This window comes from Pleurodeles waltl, chromosome 7, assembly GCF_031143425.1.
Source record: "Pleurodeles waltl isolate 20211129_DDA chromosome 7, aPleWal1.hap1.20221129, whole genome shotgun sequence".
In the NCBI taxonomy this organism is placed as follows: Eukaryota; Metazoa; Chordata; class Amphibia; order Caudata; family Salamandridae; genus Pleurodeles; species Pleurodeles waltl.
The window spans coordinates 1,247,231,391-1,247,258,691 of NC_090446.1; the positions used below are offsets into that span (position 1 = coordinate 1,247,231,391).

A 27,301-nucleotide genomic window follows, 5' to 3' on the forward strand; every position below is an offset into this window, starting at 1 on the left:
AGAGCAGAGCCTCAGGACACTGGCAGCAGGCATCAAATGGTTAGGGCAAGAAAATGCCATCTTTCTAAAAGTGGCATTTTCAGAATTGTGGCTTAAAATAAAACTTTGACATCAAAGAAAATTTTAAATTACAATTCATTTGAGCCCAAACGTGATCTTTCCATCTGCTCCCAATCAAATTTTAGCTCTTATTAAATGTAGTAAGGTAATCCAATGTTATCCAATGGGAGAGATAGGCCCCTAGTAGTGAAAAACGAATTTAGGAGTTTTCGCTACCAGGACATGTAAAATGTAAACCCACTTGTTCTACTTTTTAAATAAAAGAGACCCTGCCCTATGGGGCTTTAGAACCTAAATAAGGGGTGGTATATGTATAAAAAGGAAGGTTTAGGCCTGGCAAAAAGTTTATTTCAGTTTGAAATTGCAGATTAAAATTGCACTATGGGCTGCAATGGCAGGCCAGAGACACGTTTTTAAGTGCAACATTAGTGGTTCGCACAACGAGTGCTGTAAGCCCACTGTAACATTTAATTTACAGGCCCTGTGTAAATATAGTACCATACACTAGGGGCCATCAAGTATATGAAATGTCCCAGTCAGGTGTAGGACAATTTAATCCTGTTTTAGGGAGAAAGTACAAGCACTTTAGCACTAGTCTGCAGTGGTAAAGTGCACATATTCCTAATGCCAACAAAAATAAATTCATAAAAACAGGAGGGGTGAAGGCAATTGGAGGACTCTAACATAGTCATCCCTTCAGTTTCCACAACAATATGATCATCCCTATCCAATACTAATCATAAGACGGAGGATTTTAACACAGTTCATCCTGTCCGATCTCTGCTTGCCCCTCGACTCAGCCTCTCCCGGCAATATAAAGAAGTCAAGATGAACACCCATCAGCTGTAGATAGCTTGGAAGGTTCGGAAAGGAAAAGACACATAACAACCAGGGATATTCAGAGCTAATCCTAGGCACCATCTTGTTAAAGACCCACAATCTTATTTCTCACACTGCTTTTATCTATGACAGTGCTAAGCACTTTACCCTAAGATAAAATAAGAACACCTCTATCTGGTCACTCCTGCGCGACACCAAAGTGTTTCCCACGTAGGCTTTCACTTAATAAAGCACTTTTGCAGCCATGCAGTTCCTTAAGGTTAGTGTGCCCTTTGGCAAGGGATGCACTTCAGCACCCCACATATAAGCATGCACTGTGGTTTAAATGCAATACAACTGCACTATTCTCCATTATGTCATTTTAGACTACTCCCAGCTGGTAGTAGTCCCAGTGTTGGGTGGAGGGGGGGGAGGCCTTTCATTATAAGGTGAAGATGAGTGATGGATTTCATTACAAGTCCGGAGGTTATTTTTCTAGCAAGTTAATATAAGTCTGTGCCTACTCCACCTTCCCAGTAGAATGGTGCCCATATACAGGCCACAGCTTTGAGAATTTTCTTCCTCACGATGCAGGGAGACTGGGAGTTTGCTCTGTCCCAGTACAGCTGGCCACAGTTTATGGCTTGCTCGTAATTGCACCAGGCACAGGATATGAGCTGTGCGCTCACGTGCCCCAGAAAAGAATCTCTTATCATTTAAGTGTCTTGGTGTTTTTACATTTCCTTATGTCTTTTTTAGGGTTGAGCCTGCATCGCATGCGCTCGCACATGCGTTTTGCTTGCGAGACGCTTTAGTAGATAGAAAAGGGCTCGGAGCCCAGTCCATGTTACGTCAGTGTCTTTCATTGGTTCATGGGCTTGCCTTTCAAAATCTGCTTGCTTTCATTAGTGGAAGGCATGCATACGTCATGCCTTTTCCGGTGGTTAGCCCTCCTCGAGCGCAGCTACCAAGTACTGCAAACATGCGAGGCTTGCTGTTTCCCGTCAGGTTTGTGGACTACTTTTTTTTTTTTTTTCGCAGCGTGATGTCACTTGGCAGAAGTCCAGCGCTTTGCATGACATCAACCCTGTTACATAGTTAATTGCACTTTTGCCGGTTACGTACATAATTGCACTTTTGCCAATAGGTTTCACTACGAGTGAACTGTAGCAGCGCAATCGCGCTGTTAGTTTTCCATCTAATGTGGCAAGAAAAGTCCGGTTGGGAGCCTACAAATGCTAATAGCTATAACTCTGAGAAATTGCAAATGCTTGTTTAACATTGCTTTACATAATTATATTTGGAGACAAAAGCTGGTATTTTATTCAACTGAAATCCTGTGGTGGTGGGAATCACCACCATGAAATGCAAAGGACAGCACTTAAATATAGTCCTGACAGTGTCTCTGCCCAGCCTCTGTTTCTGACTTGGAGGAGGGGCACCTCACTGTGGCCTTGATTTGTTTAAGCATATCTTACATTAACTTTCCTGTACTGCGTACAGTGTGTATCTCTGGCCACACGCCGCAGCGAGATGTGTTTACCAAACATTGTGCATGTTTAACAGTACAGTTTCCTGCTTCAAGGGCCTTCGTGCTGGTCTTCAGTCTTTGTCAGTCAGAGGGTTGGGAAACTATTTGGACAGAGTTCTTCAAATAGCCTGTTGATAATGAAACCCCTACTCTAAGAGCTTAAAATGGGCTCTTGAAGCCACTGTGATGCAGCGTGGGCGCACCATTGAGGGAGTGCTTGCTCAGCCCACGTCATTTGTATAGCTGTGAGGTGGCCCTACCAATGTGTGAATTAAAGAAAGTGTGGATACCACTCTGCCCCATTATAAATTGCCAAGTGCTTCCAAACCAGGATTTCTTGGGTGCTGGAACACCAAACTTGATTTTACTAACCATCAAATCTTCCAAGTCCACCCGCCCACCAGCCGTCCTCCTCTTAGGGACAGAGGAGCATATAATGTACCTACCTCCCATGATACATCCTCCCCTTCCTTCTCACATCCACCCAACATCATAGCACATTGCCACTGCCCTACAAAAGCAGCAGTTTCAATCTGACAGCAGATGGTAAATGTGAGAATTAAACTCAATCAAATAGGGAATACCCTACAGAATTGCACCTAGAAAAAAACAGGTATGTGCAGTAACTCATCATTTTGGTGCAGCGACTCAGGACAGTGTATCGTAAATTTCAGCCACTTAGGCCCTCATTTTGACTTTGGTGGACGAAAAAGCCTGCCCGTTGAAGTCCTGCGGTCAGGTCACCGCCAGTGCGGTGACCTTCTCACAGCCCCTATAGCAAGTTTCTCACTGGGGCAGTGGGCAACAGCCCACAACATTGATGCTGGCTCATTATTGAGCCTGCTGCAATATTGCGGTGCGTTGGGTGCACTAGCACCCATTGTGCTTTTCACTGTCTGCAAAAACACAATGGAGCTGGCCATGGGGGCCCCTGCACCCAGTCTCCACCAGCATTCACATGGGGGTGCAACCCCCATGTTAACGCCCATGACGAGAGGGGTTGTAATTGCCAGGGCAGCGCTGTTTGAGTGCTGCCCTGGTGGATTGTGGCCGCCGGCACTGCCAGGCTGTCGGAAATGTGGGGGTGCCGGCGGTCCGACCATGGCGCGTTCGCCACGATTGTAATATGGAGGACGGACTGCCACATTGGTGGCGGTCCGAGCACCACTGTGACCCTGGTGGTCTTAAGACCGCCAGGGTCATAATTAGGGCCTTAGTGTCTTGGCAGCTACATCCTATATCCTAGGCACTGGCATTTGAGAAACGTCTTAACGATTGCAAGAATATCAGTGGTAGCAATCAACATTTCTAGGGCCAGGTGAAATTCTAATTGCTGCCAGGTTATCCAGGAGAGTTTTGGGAATATTGCATTGAAGTGAGAAGCTCCACAAGTCTGAACCAAGGGTTAAATTCACCAAGACCCTACAGGGTGCCAGAATGCAGGGACTTATTTTGGGTACACCGCTCTCTCTAAGTTCCACCAATCTAAGTGTATTTACCTGATTCTTGACGACCTTACTTCCTGTAAAGAGAAATGAAGAAGGATGTGTGGCCAAGACAAGGTAAGCAGCTGCTGCTTCCGCTCAGTGCAACAGCAGAACAGTTGTCATTTCCTCACAGGGATGCTTATTTATTGCTTAGCCAGCTTCGTGGTTATTGAATTCGGCAAACCTTTTGCAGAAATTCTGCAAACTGACTTCACAATTTCGAACAGCCCTTGCCGTTTTCACTTCTACGTTTCAACCCATTTGTTTTTAGTGTAGAGCATTTTAGGCAGACTAGCTTTTGTAAAATAGGTTACGATTCATAACTGTTGTGTTTTCAAGCCATTTGAATGAAATCATTGATCTTTCAACACAACCGTAGTTTAAATTTTAAAGAAATGTATTCACTTGTTATCAACAAATACACTATAGTCTATGGTGAAAATTCACTAATGCGACTTTTGGAACTGGATAGGTGCACAAATAGCACGAGGTACACGCAGAAAGCTAAGACTGGAGAAAATTGTTTTTACCAAGGTGTAGCTCTCATGTGTGCACGAATGACAGACTTGTTAAGAAAACCTGCTTGGCTCTAACATTCAGTCACAACCATGCTTAGATACTGAGGGAAAAATAAAATGCCGAGTCCAGTCTAGGCTGACTGATCAGCATCATTGACACTTTGACTCTGTGTTCTGTTATGCCATCATCACTCCCATGTGTTGGTAGCAGCTATTTACAAGCTTTGTTTATGACTCAGCCCTAGACCACTTCAGCCCGAAATTATACCAAGGTATTTACTGCCTCCCTGCAAAGAACCTCCTTACAGAAGTATACGAGTTCATTCTATGCCATCAGCAGCACCATTTACCAGTCTGGCTATCGCATCCTTACGTTTCTCTTAGCGCCCGTACTAAAGTCTCCATTACTTACGAGGCATTACTCATAGTCCAACGCCCTCGCCTTCCTTCCAGGTTAAGAAGGAAGCGAGGGAGGCGACGGGAGGTAATGTTAATTCACGATTTCCTGCGCTGAAAAACGAAGGCACTTAAAAGTCGCCATCAGATGTCCGTCTAAGTCTTAGATGATATAAATGCATTCCATGAGCTCACTGCCTTCTAAAGAGCCCACTTCACACTGCTATTGCACAACTATGGAGAATGTGGGCTCCTGACCTACTCTGATCTGAAGCTGCGAGCTAAAAATACAGTCCTTCGCTGCAAGTTAGAAAACACATTTAGAAGCATCGCCACTCGTACAGGCCTCTGAGGATTCCAACCGGTCACTAAACCTTTTAGGTGGATCTCCGTCCACCTCTGGCCATTGGCCGTGAGCTGCTGGGGTGGGGTGGAAGCAGCTGTTGACCTGCCAACTCCGGAAGCAGTTCTGGAAGTAGCTTCATATGCTTTTTCCTTGACAAGAGGTCGTCGCAGCATTGGGTCAGTTGTGGCAACGGTGTGTGGGAAATCCCAGTGAATGCTGGCAGCCTAATGCCTCCCTAGTGAAGCATCAGCAGAAAGCTGCTAAATGGGACATAAAAACCTGGTCTTGATTTGCAAAATAATCTGCTTGGATAACAAAATAGATGATTATGAGAAAAGAATCGCTCTTTCATTTAATTAATACTGCCCTTTATTACTGCCCACACCATTACAGTGTTGTATACAATGCCTACGTCATCACGTGAAGATGAGAGGAACTGTATCAAACCAACTGTACAGTGTTTTTTTGCTCCTCCTGAACCCTCGGTGAGCTCTCTGAATGGTCGTTGAAGCAGCTGTAAGCTTGTTTAGCCTGGTTGGTGACAGGCGTGTTTCATGGTTCGGGCTTGGGCAAGCACGGTTACCATGAGTCAGGTTCGCAGGGGCGCTCTCAACATCATGTATGTTTTTGCAGCGCTTAGCTTAGCAGACGATGCTGCTGTAGCCATGATCTGATTGAGATGCCATCACAACGGCTGGGTTTGAACCATGAACGTTGAAGAGAAGTATACAAATATGCTAAATAAGACAGAAGCTAAAGGCACTCTATATAAGGCTGAAGACCTAGTTATCGTTATAGTGCTTTGTAGAACTTTTTGTACGTTTAATATTTAAAGGAAATGTAGCTGGACATGCAAAAACACATTGTAACCCGAAAATGAAAAAATGCAATTTTAACAAATAGACTTGAAAACGTTACAGTTTTCTAAAACATACATTTTAGCACATTGCTGGCTGCTGAAAAGCTTAATAAAATAAGTGTAACACTTACGTCTTCGCAACACTTGTGGACTTAAGCTCTTGTTTCATTTCCGAAGGCAAATACTTTTTCTTATTAAAACCAGTTATGAAATAAAAAATATAACTTGTTACAGTGCCATATCTATAACTACACCTTAGAAAACAATCAACCTATAAAATAGAGTTAGGCTAATCAGAAACATAGGTTCCGATGGATCACTGCCCTCAATCCATCAAAGTTGTACAGCACCCCTTCTTTCCTTCTCTCCAGTTCTAGAGATGTGCACGCTGGGTTGACATCTTTGAGTTACCCAGCTTGTTCCTTATCTGTGCCTCCTATTTCCCGTTTACTCAGACAAACTCTCAGTTTCCTGAATCTGCCCTCTACAGATCATTTCAACTCCTCTCCTATTCACATGCCGTCGTCCTGAGCTCCCCACACTCCCCAGTTCTCAGTGTGTGATTTGTCGAAATGTAAACGTTTGTGCACTAGACAAACAAGTAAGTCGGTGGAGACTGGGATTGCTGTTGCCTCATTTGAGGTCACCAGCAGAACATTCCTTCAGGCCGACTCACTGTGGGGTTATATTTCAGTTCTGGAAGTGAGTAGAGGGCACTTGTTTCTTGGCAAAAGTGGTGCAACGCAGTTGCCATTCAGTGGAGCATCAGTTGTTCTTTCTGTTGCTTATTACACACGCAAATACTTTTTGTACCCAGAGGAAAACTGAAAAATTGACACGTTTGATAGCAGTGCCATATTTCTTTTTAAGGAGCCGTTTGGTACCTATTGCTGATGTAGCCCTTGGCAAGTGCCCAATATGGTCTGCTTTTGTGGTATCAGGCCCAGTGCAAGTCTGCAGAGATATCAATTTAAAAATTCATATCTTTACCTTTATACTTGGACAGACATAGTAAACATATACAGGGTAGACTAAAACATAACTAAAAAAAGTCAAAAAATACTCTTTAGATTCACTCTGTTTTATGAAATAGCACCAACACACAGCAAATGTATATAAACTTTAACATTTTGAGAACATAAACAAGATTTTATTGAAGACACACATAACCAATAATACCCACTTATAACTATCCTTTTGTTTTCTACCCTCCCCTTACCTTTTATTTGGCAAACAAATGTTCTTTAAAGTTGCCACGTTCGTCGAGGTTTTTGTGTACTTTTGAAGAGGATTTTTCAAAAGCACTCAATCGTTATGGTTACATCCATTAAGAAACCGTATCTAAGTAAAGCACATTTGTTTGTGGACTTACCTACGTTATTTTGAAATTTGATTTAAAAAGGCTTTAACAGGAAATGATGTAAACACATGGATGTAAAACATAATGATTGCTTGCTTTTGATCTGCAGTGTTGGTTATTCTATTTATACACTGTGACATGCATTTAAATGGATATGGTGTAGGCTAGCGTGGCATAATCAGATGAAATCCCTTGTGTGGCACTATATGTAATTCTAATGTGTTGTGTAGATTGATGGAGGTTTCTCAACGAAATTAGGTTGAAATGCAGTACAATGGGTTTTGGATGTGTTCTTTCCAGCGCTCACAGTGTCATAGTGTTATCAACCGCATAATACAACACGTGTTGGTCGGAGTTTGCTTATTGATTGTACGTCAGAAATAAAAGAAAGCTGCTTTATATGAATTTTATTTTTTGTACCAATAAACTTAAGTGTGCCAGTGTTTGTCAAATTAGCTTTTGGAACTTGTCAGTTCCCACTTGAAGGTCATTGACGTAGCTGCTCTTCCTCAGTGCTTGGCACCCATCGGTTATATAAGTTCGGATTGATTTCACATGTTTTGACTTTGATTTTGAAACTGGTCCAGGTGTGCACCAGTGGCTTTTACTTCTCACTCTATATGCTATTAGTACCTACCTGTTAAGCAGCATTTTGCTTTTGAAAGCACTGTCAATGAACCGCGAGTCAATATATAATTTGGTACTGTGTGAATCAAAAAACAAATAATGTATGTATATGAGGCGGCGTAGTCCTTCTGAGGTATAACTTTCTCACGGGCTTCCTTTTGCGACTTGCTCACCCCTCTATTATTTTCTCCCTGTTATCCTTGAAGCCTAGTGTTCGGCATAAGATGTTAGGTGTACCATAGAGGTAGCCAGGTGGAAGAGGGAGCTGAGTGGGAAATAGGTGGGTGGAACAAACACTGCAGTTAAAATTGTTTCATTATACAACACAAAATTTAGGAAGTCAAATTCTCACTAAGGGCCAGATGTAGCAAAGGTTTTTACCCATTCTGTGTCTATGGGAAAAAGTGTTCGTACATATGGCCCTAAGTCTGCTAAAGTTACATGGGTTTTCCTTTTTAATGAGTTTTGCTAGTAGAGAGCTGTCCATTTCTGAACCAGGCAATGCCATTGTAACATATTATTACCATAAAATCACAACTTTTCTCTTGCGTTTTGTATAATCTTCGGTATGTGATGGTGTTTTTTAACGTTTGATTTGTCCTCCTGCATGGATCAATAACGCGTACTAAGATTATTATTAATCATAACCATGACTGTGGGGACCTTTCTAACAGCTCGTCATAACTTGACCCTTTCCTTCCTGAGAGCCAAGGTGCATGCGTACAGCTGGCTCCTGCCCAGAGACTGTGCAGCAGATCTTTCCTCACCTGCACTAAAGGTCTCAGGGATGTGCCGGACAGTGGAAGCGGCAAGTGCATTAAGGAAAAGGTGTGTTTCCTGACATTTTTCTTCTAACAGTTTTGCAGTTACGGCTTCAGCAGAGAAGAACCCAAGAGCAACTGGCGGACCAGGGCATCATGCCTCGTGAGTAACCAACTGAATCCCCTTACCTTTTGATCGAAATGGTAGTAGCGATTGATCACCTCCTGGAGATCTGCTCTTAGCTCCACCTTGAACAGTGTAGTATTCCCTGAAGCACTGTGTACTTATCCATACAGTTCCTGTAACCATGTGGTGTGGGGTAGAGCTAGTCTTTTGGTTAAGTCTCCACTGCTCATCCTTTGTAGATGTCTGCTTTAAATCTGTGCTTTAGAGCCCCATGACTTGCTTTCACACTCAACTGAAACTGCCTTCTTCCCTTCCCAAGAAAAATCTAACACAATCTGACCATCTGGTGTAGAGAAAAGAACAATATTCTTTACCCAGTCCTGCATCTCTAACAATCACCAATGAAAGGCATTCTAGAATGTTAGCTTCTTTGATTAGTCAGATTGGGTTGTGAAATGTATTGTGACTTAATTCACTAGAAGGCACCTTTAAATAGATTTTACCTTGATTTTTATTTACATATTTAAATATTTTAACATATTGTTCCCTTTGCATATGTTGATGTCATTGTTCTGATATAGGTGCATACATTTGTTCCTACCCACACCTCTATGTGAGTGCTTCCCACTCCCCGACCTACAGTAGTGGTTTCTTACATACATCTTTGTGCCCCTATAGTATTTTGCCTTCTGACACACTTAACGTTCTGACACTCCTGTAGTTGCATATTCTCGTTCTTTTGTCACAATGCCCCCTCAGGCTCTTATAAGTGTGCTTCCTTGCAGGCTTGTTTCTGCGCTGTCTCACATGTTTATTAATGTCTTATTTCATTTGTTTTCATTTACTGCTCTTAGTACAGTGTCGCAGATTTGTATGAATCCGCACAAGTGCTTTATGTAGAACACTGAAGTGGAAGCGAGGTCACAGGGCTGTAGCAACAGTTACAAAGATGAACAGGTTAACCACAGAGTCAATTCACAGACCAGGGAATGGGAGCAATGGGGTGAAAGACACAGGAAAGCTGGAGGACTTAGAAGGTCTTAATCGATAATTCATTCACCAGTGTCACCGCGGGGAAAGACAGGTAGGATTCTAAAGTTAGTTTGTATCAAATTTTTTCTAACAAGCCTTGGCAAAGCTAATCAATCACACTTTAGAAACTCTTTTTGTTTGCTGCAATGAGATTTACCGATGCTTCTAAAATTGAGCCATCACCAGCAAAGCAGTGGCCACCAACTTTAGAAATATCCTTTCTATGCTTCCAAATGACCATCACATTGGATTTAGATGCAACATATGCCATATTGAAAGCATGGAAAAGAGAAGCTGGTCTTATTCGAACATTATTTTCTGCAGTTCCAAAATGGCAGGTGCGATGTGTATGGGCTCAACATGACTGCTATCCTGGAAATATAAAAATAAAATTCAAATGGTCACCATGTTGCATCTACACACATGTGAAAGTATTCTTGGAAGTGTAAAACAACCCCCTTCAAGACAGCTGAATACCACTATTGGCCTTCCAGATGCCGTCTCCGTTTTAAAAGCATTGACAATGCCAGTAGAGTGATCAGAGAGAAGGGAAGATAACAGAGAGAGCTACTGAACTGCTGCAGTTTTCGGTGTTAGGTGGAGAGTTAGCAGGGAATACCAAAGCATTGTTGTGGAACAGAGGATGACTACCGGGTTGGATAAAAAGAGATGGGGGTTTGAGCTGAGGAGAAAAGAGATATGGGGCCATATGTACGAAAGCTTTTTCCCATAGACACAGAATGGGTGAAATCCTTTGGTACATCTGGCCCATGGTCTTGGGTGCTGGGGGAAATAATATGAACACTTGAAGAGCACACAAAGGAGGGAGACAGAGTGAGCGCAAAGGAGGTAAAGAAAAATAGAGGAAAGTGAGCAGAACTAAACAATAAGCAATAAAAAAATACCAAAATGAGTTCCCTGATGCCAGCAGTTGAATGATACAGTGAACCAATCAAAAGTGAGGTTGTACCCTAAATGCTTCACTAGTGGAACAAGCACAAATATGGGGAGGAAAGCTTTGTAATCCGAAGTGGGGCCTAGAACGTATTGGAAAGTCAACCAATCAAGAGAAAATGCAGACTCAAGGGCCACCCTATATAATATTGTTTGCAATGCTGTGTGGTAGAGTAAGTTTAATGAAAAGGATGGTGTGATCATTGCTTCATTATTTATATATTCCTGCACAGAGAAAGACTTTGCTTTGTAAACTTCTAATGCTACTACAGGATAACTTTTTTTAGAAACAGTATTTGTTTGAAAAGATGGCATTGTAGTAAAGACATGAGATTTACATTTATTGGAGGATAAAATACACTAAAACATATCTCTTTAATCAGCCATCTCTGTTATCCTACAATACCCTTTAAAGCAGCAAAGTCCTATGTTACTAGAGAAGTCACCTTAGAAGAGAAACATTCTCCTCTGAAACAACACCTCTTAAAGTCTTAGGGGCATGTTTTTACTTGTTTTGCACCAAAAAGTGTAAATATGCCCCTTAGTCTGCCTAGACTCTGTGTTAGTCGCACACCACCACATGTTCTCTTTAATGTCTGAAGTTACTCAGAAAAGAAGTAGCCAGGCACAGGAATCTGTATCTTACACCAAACAGAAAGAGAATGCTTTCTTTTGAAGCTAAGTGTAGTCACCACAAATGTTGTTTCAACAAAGTCAGATGATGCTCTATCTAAGGAAGAAACACTTCCTAATTAAGAGACCAGTGTGGCTTGGTGATTCCTCTTGATCAATGGGGTGAGCTCTCAGGAATATCGTAAAAGCACAGCAAAGCGAAGCTTCAGAAAGTGTCTGTTAAATGGTCTCTGAGAATGTGTATAATTTAGCTACACATCCTATATACGAAATGAAGTGAATAAAGACTTCCCAGGTCTTCTTTCATGGTGATCTAAATTCACGAGCGTTGAGCAGCTTCATAACCCATAAGAAAGTGCAAATGAATTAATAGATATCTATTTTTTCGAAGATGCTTCACACTACATTGACAGTTTGCTCCATTGTTTGTATTCTGCATCCACATAACTCTGCAGTATTTCTTTGAAATTTCGATGAACAGACGTACATTTTCTGGCTGAAAAGTGTGAACTGCAGAAGGGTTGGCACTGTGCTGACCGGCCTGGGGTTTGTGATGGGAAAGATCTTGTTTGTATGATTCTTTTAGGGGTTCTGGTTTCCTCATTTGAAGTGCAGTACATTCATGAGACCAAATTTACAGAGGACACCTTTCATGGGGAAAGAGTCTCAAACATAAGTAATCTGTTCACCGCAGATCAGTAAACTGACTAGAGGTGTGTGTGCATTCAGGTCTGCATGAATGTATGCATGCTTGTTCGTATGTCTCTGTGTTTCATGTTGAGTCTGAGTGATGTATTTGGGAAAACTATCGTATTACGTATAATGATTGATTATTAATTTCAGCCAGAAAGTAATTAGCATTTAGGTCCTCTTTCTGAGTTTTGGGCAGAAACAAGAATTTCCATTGGAATCAGAAACATTTCAGCAGATGAAACCTGGGAAAAAATGACTTTGGAAAAATGCCTGGAAAATGGGAACTATGGGCCAGATGTAGGAAGATTTCAATTTGCGAATTGCAAATTGCGAGTCAGAGCGACTCTCAATTTGTGAGTCGCAAATTGGAATGTAGGATGGTGTCCCTGACACCATCTGCGACTCGCAAGGGGGTCGCAAAGGCCCACCTCATTAATATTCATGAGGTGGGTCGCAATTTGCGGACAGAAGACCACCATGTCTGTGACTGCTTTTTAATAAAGCAATTTTTTTTTTTTTTGTAATGGAGCCCGTTTTCCTTAAAGCAAAACGAGATGCATTACATCCCCTTCCTAATTGCCAGTCGCAGTGCAATGCCAGATTGCTTTGTGACCACGAACATGGACGCAAACCATTCGCAGTTTGCACTCATTTGAAATGGGGGGTAACCCATTCGCAAAAGGGAAGGGGTCCCCATGGGACCCCTTCCCCTTTGTGAATGGGACTGCAAAAAAAAATTCAGAGCAGGCAGTGGTCCTATGGACCACTGCCTGCTCTGAAAAAATGTTTGCAGTCCCATTCACAAAGGGGAAGGGGTCCCATGGGGACCCCTTCCCTTTTGCGAATGGGTTACCCCCCATTTCAAATGAGTGCAAACTGCGATTGGTTTGCGACCATGTTCGTGGTCACAAAGCAATCTGGCATCGCACTGCGACTGGCAATTAGGAAGGGGACTCCCCTTCCTAATTGCGACTCGCAAACCCGTTTTGCGATTCGGTAACCAGGTTACAGTATCGCAAAATGGGTTTTGTGCATTGCATATTGCAGTTTGCACGACGCAAACAGCGAAAATTGCTGTTTGCGACATGCAAACTGTTTCCTACATCTGGCCCTATATGTGGAAATTGGTCTAGCAATGCAGATTTCTGCTGCAATTCCCCAATAAAATGGGGCAACTCATAATAGTGCAGTAAAACAGCGCAAAGAAATGACCGTACCCACAGTATTGTGATTTTCAAGTGTTGTATTAATGCATTAGAAGTACCAGTAAAGCAATAGGAGTGTGTGTGTGTCTGTACGAGTTTGAGTTTGTGTGCACACGTACACGAACACATACCTTTGGAGTAATGATGTGTTTGTATTTTTTGGCAATAAAGTTGGATATTCAGGAGAAAATACACAGTCTACACAGTCCAGTGTGGGTCTTCATATAGGGCATGACTGTCATTAATTCTATTTCCACCGCACTTCAAGAAATGATGCATTTTAGAAGAATCTCTGAAATCATTGAGCAAGTGATGTTGGAATTTCAGGGTGTGCGTGTGTACGCAGTTTGTAAACACATACTTACATGTATATGTGTCTTATAAACAGGCACATTCTTAATAAGTTACCCAATGTCTTTCTTATACAGACTCAGACACAAGATACACTAAACATTTTGCTATTTGTGTTGACATTTAAAAGAAAGCACTGTTTTTTTACTTGGATGTGCGCCTGAGGTAAAAATTTATGAAGTAAGGGGAAAGTACAGGAAGAAAGAGGACTGCATAAGCAGCAGCGTCTGACAGAAAACATTTACTTTTTGTTCACCAATAGTCCGTGGTTTCATGGAATAAAGCTTGCTCAATATTGTGATGAAACTTCAGAGCATCTGGTTTTTCATGTACACCGTAAAATTATGTAAATAGACGTCGGGAAGTGATTTCTAATTCTGAAGAGGTATGACCTTTAGTAAGAGGTAGTTGTTAATGATGCCTCGGTGCACATCACTAGCCAAGGGCGATGGAACTTTGAGTCCCGCGCCGGTGACAGTGCATCTGTGCTGCACACGAATGGAGAAGACTGCTAACACAATGACACCGACTACATACTACAAATACTGGGGACAATTGACTAACTTTTCACACAACTTGTGCTGTATTGCATGAAAGGGAGCTAGCAGAACAAAGTAATGTCTTCTAAGACATGGTGCAGTTTTCCCTCTTCCTGCGCTGGCGCACTTTGACCCATATTTATACTTTTTTAGCACCGCATTTGCGCCTCTTTTTGACGCAAAAATGACGCAAACTTGCAAAAAACAGTTGCATTTTGCAAGTTTGCGCTGTTTCTGCGTCAAAAAGTGACACAAATGCGGCGCTAAAAAAGTATAAATATGGGCCTTTATGCTTTGAGCGCCATAGGTCAAGGGTTTCTGCATGATGTGTAATATAGGTTTTGTGCTGAGAGTAGATAAAAAGAGGTACATCCAACCACCACGTAAGCCAAAATATATCTGCCCTTTAAAGACTTACGAGTAACTGTGCCAGGGTATGTTGAACATAACCTCCCGTTTGCAATAAAACAATCTCTATCTTTCATATAAGCCAATAGAAGAAACCCTCTTTAATTTAATTTTATTTTTGGTAGAAAAGAAATAGGAGAGACTCAGGGAGCTTCCTCTTTTCTGATAACCTACGGTTGGTTTAAGGCAGAGTTAGAGAGTTTACAATTCAAGTCCCCTACCATGATTACATGGGGAGGGTCATTCTTATCAAGATGATTTTTAATAAAAGAGAAACATTATACATGAATTTGGAAGGGATATAGATATTTACCAATAGAAGGGGAGACATCCCCTTCACTCCATCTGGCTGATGCAGCAATAAATAAGTTAGAGGGATCTCTATAACACTTATACTTCCAAATATACCTATTGGATAAAATATATGCTGCATCCCCTTTGCATGATCCCTTTTGGAAGGTTTAGCATTACAATCAAGGGAAACATAATTGGCACACTGTATCTTCACATCACACCAGGTCTCCTGGAGACAAACCACATCCAATTGTAAGATACCTAATAGCTGGAGCTTTTCCTTACTATTCTTTATGCCAGTGGCATTCCAAGAAGCAACCTTTAATTCATTGCTAATTCTGAGACCAACAGGTGCAATTATTCATGCTAGCATTACTTAGAACTCCAGGCAACCAATTCCACCTCTGTAAATCCTCATAAGTATTGGAACTAAATTAACTTTGGGTTCCCTATAAACGACCGTCTGCCATTTTCTTCTGAGGGATATTTGCAAAGCCTGGGCATCAGAACGTAATGTTTCCTTACTATGCAGGAACAAGGATGGATCTCTATTCTGAACGTTACCTTGACGAGAATGTATACCAACCTCCAACCCACCCCTCTCTTCTACAACAGGTGAAACATCATCTTCTCTGCACTTAAACATTCAACATTCTGTAAAATAAATATTTCTAGAGAAAAAATACACCCTTGATTTGGTTCCAGCTCCTGTGCATTGTAAAGAAATTAATTTCAAGTCTCTATTGTATTGAGTTCAATTACTCAATTTCCATAAAGCAAGATAGCACCATGTGCTGGTTCAGGACTTCCTCTAGGTCAAATAGTGGGATAAAATCCAACATGCTGGTTTCCACGTTAGGTTGTATTTGCACCTCAAAAGTTGGCTTCCATGAAGTCTCATCTGGTTTCCGTAGGTAGTATTAAAGGCCACACATGGATGCATACATTGATTCAAGGAAGATGTGATAGTAGAAAGGAGAACAGCTGGAAGTAAAAATGTCTCTCCTAATTCTTCTGCATTCTTTATATTTGGTGGGATAACCACCGGTTTTAGGGGGCTTATTGCTGTACGATCTGACTACAATCTCGGCCGCAACTCCTCTGACCTGAGAGGTGCCTTAGACACTTCTGGCCCTCACCAATCATCAGGCCTTAGAGTGGGAACTTCTTCCTCTCTAAAACAGATTTTACGTTTCCCTTTCTTTAGGAGTCTCTGATTAGGTGTTTTTTCCCCTTTCGGTTTCCTTAGATTATATTTAGGCTGTAGCTGGGCTGGGCCTGAGTCATCTAAATCTGCACTCTGTCTCCCATTAAAATTAAAAATAGGGTACAATTCTTTTTCTGCATGCCCTTTTTCCGTATTTGCCCCCTAGATGTGTTAGCTTTTACATTTCGCTAAAAATATATTTTATAAAACGAGTTGGGCTTTCTACAGTGCAATGATCTTCCTCACTCGGTACAATTAGATTTTCCTGCTTGAGGGCAAAAGTCTTTCTGTAAAGGACCCTTCCTTAAGGCTTCTTTTCCACCACATGCCAGGAAGCCTACTAGAAAAGGCATAGGCCCTGCCCCCGCTTCCTCCATTTTCTTTCCGGTGCTTAATTTGCTTAACAGTGCTGTCACAGTATCCAGGGTGGCCTCCGACCCCCCTACAAATGTTTCCAGCAGACTTAGAATAGGCAATAAAAGTCTCTCCAAACTAAGTAGGGTTGCTGACATCTTCACCCCATGATCTGGAGGACTGTCCAATTGATTTACCCTTGTATCCAAATCTGGAGTTTGTGAGAGATGAGCTGGTGAGGAAGACTGATTTGACGGAGTACAACTGAGTAGCTGCAGACCAGTCAACAAAATTGGAGGTGAGGAGTGCAGAGACTGGATTTAGGGACCTTGTTTTGACATCTGTATCTTCTACACAACTCCAAATCTAAGTCTGGTAATGTAAAATCTTCCCCCAAGATATTTTCAGTTACTTTTAGGAGAGACTCCCCAGATGGAGAGGGAGCTGACACGCCCTCTGTAATAGGAGCTAGTGTAGGTGTGTCAAAGTATTCAGGAACAGATGTGAGGTTCTGCATAGTATTCCCTGCACTTTTCCAGGAGGGTGACCCTCGATTGATGTTAGCACATAATTTTGCTCCTGAGGATTTACTTTTGGGGCTGACACACAAACACTAAAGTCAGTTGCACTTTTCCAGCTCAATTCCCCCATTATCTCCATAGTGCCAGACTTAGCCTCCTTGGGTGTCTTTTCCATGTCCCAAAGTGAAAAGAGCTCATTCTTGCCTTTGAAAGCAGTTATCATGGGGGTTCTATTGCATAAGGGGCTAGTTCTGATCTTTGCACAAGACCTCCCCGGTAACAGCGGCCCAGATTTCATTTATTTTCTGTCATTATCCTCTTTCCCCTGCTCAAATGCTGGAATTATGTGATATCCCTATTTGAGAATTAATGTGCTTTTAGGCTGATTAGTGGACAAAACCCTATCAGGGATGAGACCTCTTTTATGCAAAGAATCAGAGAAATTCCAGAATAAACTTAGCAGTGTGCCTTCAATTCCGGCTTTATACCGCTACCAGTTCACTTCTATGAAGAGCACCAGTGGGAGAGGCACATTCTTCCTGAGTCATGCACTGTTCAAGAGCACAAAGACAGCTCCTTATAAAACTGGATTTAGCAGAATTTCATGAATTAAAAAGAGGGGGGCTGCCAAGAGAAAGAGACATACATGTAGTACCTACGTCCCACATCAAATGATCAGGAAAGATGAAGATGTAAAACAGAGGCAAGGACACCCCAATTCCTGGCACAAAGAGAGGGACACAGGGGGTGGGGAGGGAAGGGTGTGAATGCAACGAGTTGCACCATAACTTAGCTTGGCTGCTTCTGCTGCTAAACACACTTTCCTCCAGACGCGGCACCCAACTAATGGGGAACCACAGCCACATCTCCACTCCTCCTTCCCACCTCCAGTCTGCCAGAATCAGCAAGTCTTCTGGGTCGCATGCTGCTTTCAAGCTCCAGGAGGCAAGACTGGTCAGATGCTGAGAGGCCGCATGGGGAATTGGGCACCTCTCACTCTGGCTGAAACCTGAAAACCTCATTGATCTACGGCCCCCTTGCTCAGCACCTCTCTAAACCTCTTCCAGGATGACTCGTTATGCTGCTACTGCCACCCAGTAGCCCTCAGATGAGGGGGCAGGCAGGAAATCCCATCATTTGCAGCAATTCAATTCTTGCTGCTCATCGGGAAACACAGTTCTCACAGCCTCGCAGCCCCCAGCCTCAGGAACGAATTCTGGGGCTGTGGTACCACAGCATCCTTTGTCTGCTTCTGCAGCTGCACCTGCAGCTGGAGCTGCGGCATCTTCATTTGCATGAAGAGGGAGAGAAATGAAGAGAAAGAGATTGACAGAGAGAACACAGGATAGATGTGATATCAAGTATTTGTTAACTAAAGTGACAGAAATAAAATCCCTATGTCTCCGAGTACATTGATTCAAGATTCTTGTCTTTGTGGCTGTGTCCTGTTAGCACTGGGAAGCAATCTGAGTTTATCTTTCGATGATTATCTTTTATTCACCTTTGAAAAATGTTGAGTCTGGCTGAGTGACCCATTTTAACAATTATTGTTTAATTGCTTATCTTGGTTTATCCTGAAATGTAAACTCGATGGTATCGTAACAGGACTCTCTTTACTGAATCCTGCTTTCTTGGTTGTGCTAAAGAGCAAAAAAACAGGACTAGATTTAAGAGGGCCGAGTGCCTCCTTCTGCCACATTAGTGTCATTTTTTAAGGTTTATGTGACCCAAAGAGGCCAAAATCGCTGCACCAGATTTTCAAAGTGGCACAATGCATGCATTGCACCACTTTGTAACCTCTTGCGCCACATTATGCCCGAGTCAGGCATAATGTATGCAAGGTGGCGGTTCCCCATAAGGCGGGGCCAAGAAAGTGGTGCAAAGAAATCTAATAGATTTATTTTCACCATCTTTTGCGACATTTTTAACTCCTGCACAAAGCAGGTGTTAAAAGGAGCCACACCACCATTTTAATGGGCTCCAATGTGCTTTGCAGGATTATCGTCAACATTTTTTTATGCTAATCCTGCAAAACGCCAAACTAGCATCAAAGATTTTGACTCTAGTTCCCTAACTGCCGCCATGGTGCACCGTATCTTAAATATGACACACACATGGTGGGGTGAGGTGGGCGCTAAGGAGTGCAAGAAAAGTTCTGCTCCATTGGCTGCACACCACCTTTCCTAAATCTGCCCCATAGTTTTTATGAAACCTTTACACACCTCCAGTGGCATTGCTTCAAGGCCTTTTCCTTGTAGCCTAAAATGTTTAAACCTTATGTGCACCTGTTTCATTGTTTTCACAGTGTTATCACATGGTAGCTCCTGAGCCCTCTTATTTTAGTAATGAAACTTCGAGAAGAACCCTAGAGTTACAGGGTGCTTATCTTTGCCAAAGTGGAGGAGTTTTTTGCAAAAATGTAGTTGAGATGGAGATGTCGACCTGGAATCTGGTCATTTTCCATAGTCAGTCGGAATGACCTTCTTGTAGCTGATACCTCTTTTGTAAAATGACCTAGCACAGAGATTCTTAACTTGTGTTGGTCTGTGACATCTACTCGGGGAGCTGAAATTGTTTAAAAAAGGTATATGCACATAACAAACGAAAATTCAAACGTATACATTTTTTAACTATATGTAAAATGAAAGAATTTGAAATTGAAGGCTAAAAATTAAGTTTGAATACTCACCTTCTTCTTGGGAAGAGCCAACTACAGCAAACAGTAGCTTGGCCATTTGGTGGCCTCAATTGACCCGCTGGTATGCTCTGACAAAAAAGAGGATGTATTAGGAGCAAAAAGGACAGAGTGACATGCGACAATGTAGTATGTCGATTTGTGTTTTTAGAAATAAAACCTAACCTTGAACAGCTCTAACCTGCACTTTAAAATTACAATTCTAATTTGTTTTTGTTTTTTTGTTTGTGAATTAAAGAACGTTTTTTCTAATCTGTGGATTTGTTTTATGTGTACTTTTTTCTGTATTTTGTGAGAAGCAGATCATAGAAATTACTTGTGTCGGGGTACCCAGCTTCTGATAGTGATTCAGTGGGGGGTCCACAGCCATCAAGACGTTAAGAACCGCTGTACATGCTTCAGTCCATTTGTTATATTTGCCCGGGTATACCTGAAGCTATTTTATTTCTTATGTTTTGTAGACATATGCCTCTCCAGTAGTAGTCTACTAAAAAAGGAGCATAGAATTTTGGAAGATATTGGCTAAAGCAAATTATGGCACGAATTGATGCACATTCTGGTGTAGTTTGCTACATATTAAATGGAATATATTTGAGCATACATTTTTTCTAGGAAATAAATTGGCTTGAAAGTAAGTAACCGTCTGGATTTGTGCTGTTAGACTATCACAAAATGTAGTAAAATCCATTTCAGGTGTAGTACTAAATAACAACCTATCTAAATCCACTCAACAATAGACATCCTCTGCATTCTTTTAACAAGGGATTCGCCCCAAAGTCAGGTAATATGCAAAAGCTGTGGGCATAGGCATTTTCACTCAGATGCACCAAATCATTTGCGTCTATGTTCCCTGACAAAGGCTCAACGTAGAGTGAAACCTGGACGCTGCTCATTTTTCCTTCATTTCGTTTAAAGTGCACTTTTGAACTCGGTGGTGTTATCCACTTCCTGTCTTGCTGTTATAAACAGGCTTCGATGCTATCCGTAGTCAAAGCGACACGTAGAGTTCCCCACTGCATCCCTGAAGCCATCTGCATTCCTTGCTCATATTTTGCCTGTTCTCATCTTGTGCATGTCTTTATTTTACAGTGGAAACACCATGTGGGGGTCTTCTCTAGGGCCCTCTGCATGGCTGCTCGCGTGGAATTCAAATTTCTTACTTAAAGTGGAGGATTCTTTATAATTTTTTAACATTATGTTTGACTGAAACATTACAGCAAACCAGTGTGCTTTCCTCGTCGTTAATATCATATTCCTTGTATTATTGTCACCGTTGCCTGATTTGAAATGTAGTGGGTCTAAAAACTGAAAGTCCGGCTCCAGGTTTGACAGATGTACATTGCTAACAAAGCAACCTGACGCTCATGCTGTACGTTTACGTCTTTACGAACGTGTTGTTTCTTCACAAGGAGCACCTTTGGGTAATTACGACCTCTCCGTGGAGCCCCCCAACTTTTGTGACAAAGAGTGCCAATAAATTCTGATTTTGCTGACTGTGCAGAGATGTATTTTTCTTCATAGCCCACTGGTAACTTGACCAAGTGAACAAATTAATTTCACTGGCTGCAGATAGCCATTTGTGACCGTGCACGCTACAACTCGTGCTAGTATTCTAGGGGTGAAAGGTTCAGTGACGTCGAAGTAAATTAGTAGGCTGCAGTAACCAACCCACTGACCCGCTAATATCTTTTTACATTGATTGAAATGCAGAATGGGCTACTGTTTTTTGTTTGTTTTGTTTGTTGAAATAATGGTCCTATTTGCTTTCAATTTGGATGACACTGTCAAATATACAGGATCCCCGATCAAAAATTCAAGTTCTCACGAACTCTGGTCGAGCTGAAAAGCTGTCTAATTTCTGTACTGTTCTGCTTATTGTATTCACACAACAGTTATGGGGCGTAAAAACGCAGCTGTGAAGTTGAAGACAGTTTACAGCTCAATGAATCCCCCTGTTTGGCAAGTAGGGTTACGAGCGTGCATTTGATAGCATGCAGCCCGCTGCTTACCATTACATCATTCCGAAAAAGGTTACCACTGTTATAAAAAAGTTAACATGCATTTTACCTTGAGACTAGGAAGAAGACGTGAACGTTTAGATTACCTCAATTGCTGTGGTATTGGTCTCACTTAATGGTGATCGGAGGGTAAATTGTATCACAACAGCATCTTGAATGAAGATGGCTAACTTTCAGCATAGTCTAGAGTTTAAACAGTTCTAACGTATTATCCTATTTAGGGCGATGCGTGAATTTTGTCACCCTCTCCTGAAGATTGAATTGAGGACAAGACACAAAATGAGCCGCAAAATGACAGCCAAATTCTTTTTTATTTATTTTGTTAGGAGTCATGTAGAAACCAAGACCTGTTGCCTTGTGGCACATGAGCACTCAAGATAATGTAGGAGCAGGGGTGTGCATGATTGCTATCTGACTTGCAACTGACTTACAACTGTGCTTTTTTATACTTTAATGATTTTGTTGTGCTGTGCAAAGCAATGTGCTACAGTGGGATTATTTCCATGAAGCTATAAAGGACAGTGAAGTGACTGGACAGGCGTTTCTTGACAGTTGCCCCACCCCCTGTTCCATGAGTCTCTGGCAAATTATTGATTCCTTTGCCTCCACGTACCCTTCTCCTCTGTCCAACATCAACACCCCCCCCCCCCCGCTTCCACCCCTGCACAATCCTTTTCATTGCTCTGCCCTGTCCGCAGCACTGTGCCCTTGGAGGAACACCAACCCACACTCACATTCCAAGATTTCTTATCTTGTGACTCTGGAGAGGGTTGCAGCCTCTGGACCTATTACCTCAGGATCTATTACCTCAGGATCTATTGCCTGCTCATGATTCATTCCCTGATGTTAAATGACCCTTCCAGAGGACAGTGTGCAACAGGAAATCGTCGCGGCTGCTGGATAAATTGGTTTAGGCTTCCTCTGAGATGTGAGGCAAAATTGGAACTCTTCAAACACTTTTGGCAAGGGCTGTCGAAACTATTAATTCATAGTGCCCTATTTACAAGTAAAATGGGTGACATGTTAGTGGTCAGTGGCTGAAATGTTAACCCACATTGTTGTTGATTGCAATTTTTGAATTTTGGCTCATGAGTGTCTGACAACCAATGCGTAAGGAGGGATCCTCCCAAAAAAGGAACTGTGCACAATGGGTTTGACTGAATTTTGCTTGCAACCCTTGTCGGGTAAAGTAATTGGATAATAGAATTAGGACCTTTTGGAGGTGGGTGTCAAACTACAGCATTTCGGGAGTCAAACCATTGTCTAAGCAGAACAATTTTAAGGTATTTGTGAATGGTCAGTAACTGTTGAATCCGAATAGACTTAACAGAACAGAGACAATGGTTCTCCCATGACCCATCCTCCATGACTACTTAGTTTTAGTCTAGCTTTGTAGATTGTGACTGTGCCTGGGTCTTATATTATTTGACAGTATGCAGTGATAGATCAGTTTCTGAAAGTAGTCATAATTACTGCCTCAGAAGGCATCTTGAATAGAGAAAGTTTGCTGGATTCCTAATTTCCAAAATAATTATTTTAGTCTAGGCTTGTTTTACAAGGAGAAAACATTGTTGTAACCTGTTAAACTAGTTAAACTCACTTTAAAAAAAAAACAATTCTTCCAGAAGGCCCCCCTGTGGTGTGGTTTCAGTGCGAGACTGCATCAACCACCATTACACTTATGTGTATATGTAATATTTCTATAGCACAAACTTAGCCAAAAGGCAGTGGAGCACCTGCTGCCAGACTCCCCCCTCAAAAGCTGGAAGTGGATTGCGCCTATTCTGCACTGTTCTGTATCCATTATGGCGGTAAGTCCACCCGACACCAGGAGGTGCAATGTATTTCAGCATCTTCTTCTGATTGTTTCAGAAAGTCTGTGGAATCCTCTTTGGCCCCTCACAAATGTCCTTCTCAACATGGAACCTGCAGCAGTGGGGAAATGATATAGAGGGGAAAGCTGCCAGTAACAAAGATAAACGACTAAACGATACGTGCAGCTGCATGGTGTGTGTGTGTGTGTGTGAGGGGGGTAGTTCCTCTGTGCTGTTGAGCCTTTTTTATACCTATTTGTATACCTATATTAACCTTTCTCAGCTTCCTGGTCAGTGAAATAGAGGAGTTTAAAAAATCATGTGAACTTGTGAAGCCAGAGCGTTCAATCTTTGCACACTCACAATTTGCATCAAAGACTGAAATTTGGCTGCTTAGCTTTTAAAAAAGATTCTACTTCTACTATGTTCTACTCAAATTAAATTTGAAAGGCAATTTTAATGAATGAAGTTTAAAATAAATGGTTATAATTTGTGGAAAAATTGGAGTGTCGGTAGCACACAATAGTGCGTGTCTGAAATGTGTAACTTTAGTCCTTGATGTGTGTCTAAGCCCAACCTGCACATGATACTGGGGGCAGTTTGCTACTGGAATATAATTAAGTCTTATTTTGGCAGAAAGTGGCTCCTAGTTGAAAACAGATTTGCAGATGTTCTTAGTTAAAGATGGATGTGTAGCAAGGAAGGGGTCCAAATCCTTTCAGTATCCCTTGGGGCGATTCTGTGTCGGATTCAAGCAAGTATCCGCTGAAGCAGATAGCTCAACTACCTGCCACAGCGAACTCTTGGACCAACGGCTACAGATTAACTGAGAAAAGTTATCACATAGAGTCAAATCTGCGGTATTCTGCTCATTGTAAGACTAGTAGCCGGACTAAGAGGTGTGGAGTCCGATAGGCTGCAATCAGTCTGAATGAAAGAGTATCTCGCAGGCAAATCCAGTCTTTAAAGAGGTTAATTCTAATGGTTAATGACCCCTGTAATTATGTATGTAGCTGAAGCAAGGGCTTTAACAAAGTGCAAGATTTTGAAAGACTTGGGGCCACCTGTACGAATATTTAGAATTGCGATTTCCTAATTGTGAATTCACTCGAATCGCAACTAGGAAATCGCAATTCCAAATGTAAGAAAGTCCATTGAGTTTCTTTTGCGATTCCCGGTGGGTAGTAAATAGACCTACCTTATTAATATTAATGAGGTAGTTAGCAATTTGCGACCCACTGGAAATCGCAAAAATCACAGGGATGGTGGCCTGCTAGTGTCAGCAGACCACTATGTCTGTGATTGCTTTTAAACAAAGCAATCTTTTTTTTAAACGCAGCCCGTTTCCCTTAAAGGAAAACAGGCTGCGTTTAAAAACAAAAAAATTAAACGTTTCAGTTTCATTTTTTTAGAGTAGGCAGTGAAAATGTTTTTTCATGCATTCACAAAAGGAAATTGGTTCTAAGTGCAATTGTTTTGCAACAACATTCATGGTCACAAAACAATCATACATACCATTTAGATTCGCTATTAGGTTGGGATGCCCTGGTCACGCCCCTTCCTAATACTGAATCGCAAAACCAAAATTGCGATTCGGTAACAATTTACTGAATCGCAGTTTGGGCTTTGTACATCCCAGAAAGCATTTTTCTTGCCTCAAACAGGCTGATTCTGCGAATCGACCTGTTTGCGACTAGAAAATTCCTTTGTACATATGGCTCTTGCTTTCCTAAGGTCAAAAATTACTCTCTGTTGTGCTGGTAACCCCACGACCACCTCTCCTTGACTGAAGGTTATGGACACAGCCCATGGTGTTTGAAGCAGCCACCCCATAGTCACAAACAGTGCTTAATTTGTAATAGAAAGAGTGATGGCGCCCGAAGCTCTACTCAGAAGCCCGCAGCCGGTGGAATTAAACGCCAGTACACTGAATACCAAGGCTGGTAGTCTTAAATCCACCTCATGCCTCTTTTTCCCACTACCACCTATCTTGCTCTTCAAAGTTTCTGCTTTCTCCCTTTGCTGCAGTTTTGCTGACTTTCCCTTCTTCTTCATTCTGGGCTGTATATTTTTCCCTCGCTTGCGCTTGTTAATTATTTGATGCAGAAAAATAAGTGTCAGTCCTCAAAAATAAGTGTCTGGGGCTCCCACCGGTAACCACCAGCTCAAATTAAGCACTGGTTACATACACTCATCCTGGCACTTAGGTGAACATAGAAACACTCAATGATTTGTATATAGCTGGTTCCAAACTGGGGTGGCATGGTGAGCAAAAGAACAATGGATTAGTCCAAGATCCGTGACTGGGGTGAGAGTTTGAAAAGTTTCATCACTCTGTCCATCATCTTTTTAGGTTGCTAAAGTTGCCCTAAGTGGACGTGGGTCCCTTGCTCACTGTGCACTGCATTCAAGTTAGCCTGGCTGATGAAGTGTGATACCCTGAAACTGGTCCCAGGATGCTTGTTTTCACTCCAGGGAGGACCTGGCCTGGCAGTTCGGGCTGAACTGTTCCCATGAGGAACTGGGTCAATACTGATTTGCATATGGCCAGATCCAAACTGGGATGGCATGGTGAACAAAAGAACAACGGATTAAAACCAAATCTGTGACTCGGGGTGACTGTTTGAAAAATGTCAGCACTCCATCCATCATCCTTTTGTGTTGCTAAAGGCTAAATGCTTGCCACACTTATACGGCAAAACCCCGCTCATCAGAATAGGGGCAGAATTGGAAATAGTATTCTGACAGAGAAACCATTTCCAGAAATGAATGAATGAATAATGTATTTTTATAACGCACCCTATCACTCCCCAAGAAGCATCCTGGCGCTGCCTATCACTAAAGCATACGATGAGAAGTGTTTAGAAAAGTGGTGTGAGGCTGAAAATTAAGATTTTGAGCACCAAGGACCAGTAAAAACTTACGGTATGGGAGCCTAAGGGTGGGTGCAGTTGGAAATCCCTTAAATTCTGATAGTGACCTCAACCACCCTAAAGCTGGCTTCATTTTAGGTTCAGGACTAGTGAAGCAACGTGCCCTGTCTGGGACCAGTGCTAACAGCCAAGAAGCTGAAACAACCTCCATGGAGATAATACTCAAAGCACACACTAGTGAGCTGGGTTAAGTGACTTGGTATGGTGGGGGAACTGTGAAAGCCCACACTTCATTCCCAGGCTAAAGCAGAGAAGAAACTCAACGGCTTCCTGGCTGATAGCAGAGTATGAGATTCCAGGAGTGATATGGGGCTTTCTCGTGCCCTTCTGCTTTCATTGTGCAGCAATGCAGTGCAATATATGGAGTTGACCACCTGATGTGGTCATCGGGTGGCTTTTACCTCTGCAGGAGCAGCATGGCCTGTGCACCCCAACTTGCCAGTGCTTACCAATGCACCACCCGCTATGCTACACCTCTCTTCTTGCTCACCTGATGACACACAGAACACTAAATAGCCATCTCTGTTTAAAAAGAATAATAAGGATACGAGGCCTCTGACTGAAGGATCTCCAACAGAACTCTCCCTGGTGGAGAAGAGGGCTGTGGTGGGGTTAGAGGGCAAAGGGCCTGTTGAAGTAGCAGAGGGCACTGTCCACAGAATAGACATGTAATATCATACAGACCTATAGAATCCCAACTAGTCTTAAGAACTAGGGGCGTGCAAAGTTTATCTTTGGCAAGATTTTACTAAATTGCTA

At 42.2% G+C, this 27,301-nt stretch overlaps 1 protein-coding gene across 6 annotated transcripts in view; it reads left to right on the top strand.

The window, feature by feature from the left end:
- The window catches only part of MYOCD (myocardin), a 155,529-nt gene that overhangs the window by 31,012 nt on the left and 97,216 nt on the right, over positions 1 to 27,301 (top strand). For 5 of the 6 annotated variants that reach the window (XM_069200370.1, XM_069200371.1, XM_069200375.1 and 2 more), the window contains exon 2: positions 8,862 to 8,927. The exons of the other annotated variant lie outside the window; for it this stretch is intronic. In XM_069200370.1, coding sequence (XP_069056471.1) covers positions 8,862 to 8,927 — 66 coding nt within the window. The remainder of the gene's footprint in view (positions 1 to 8,861; positions 8,928 to 27,301) is intronic. 6 annotated transcript variants of the gene reach the window in all.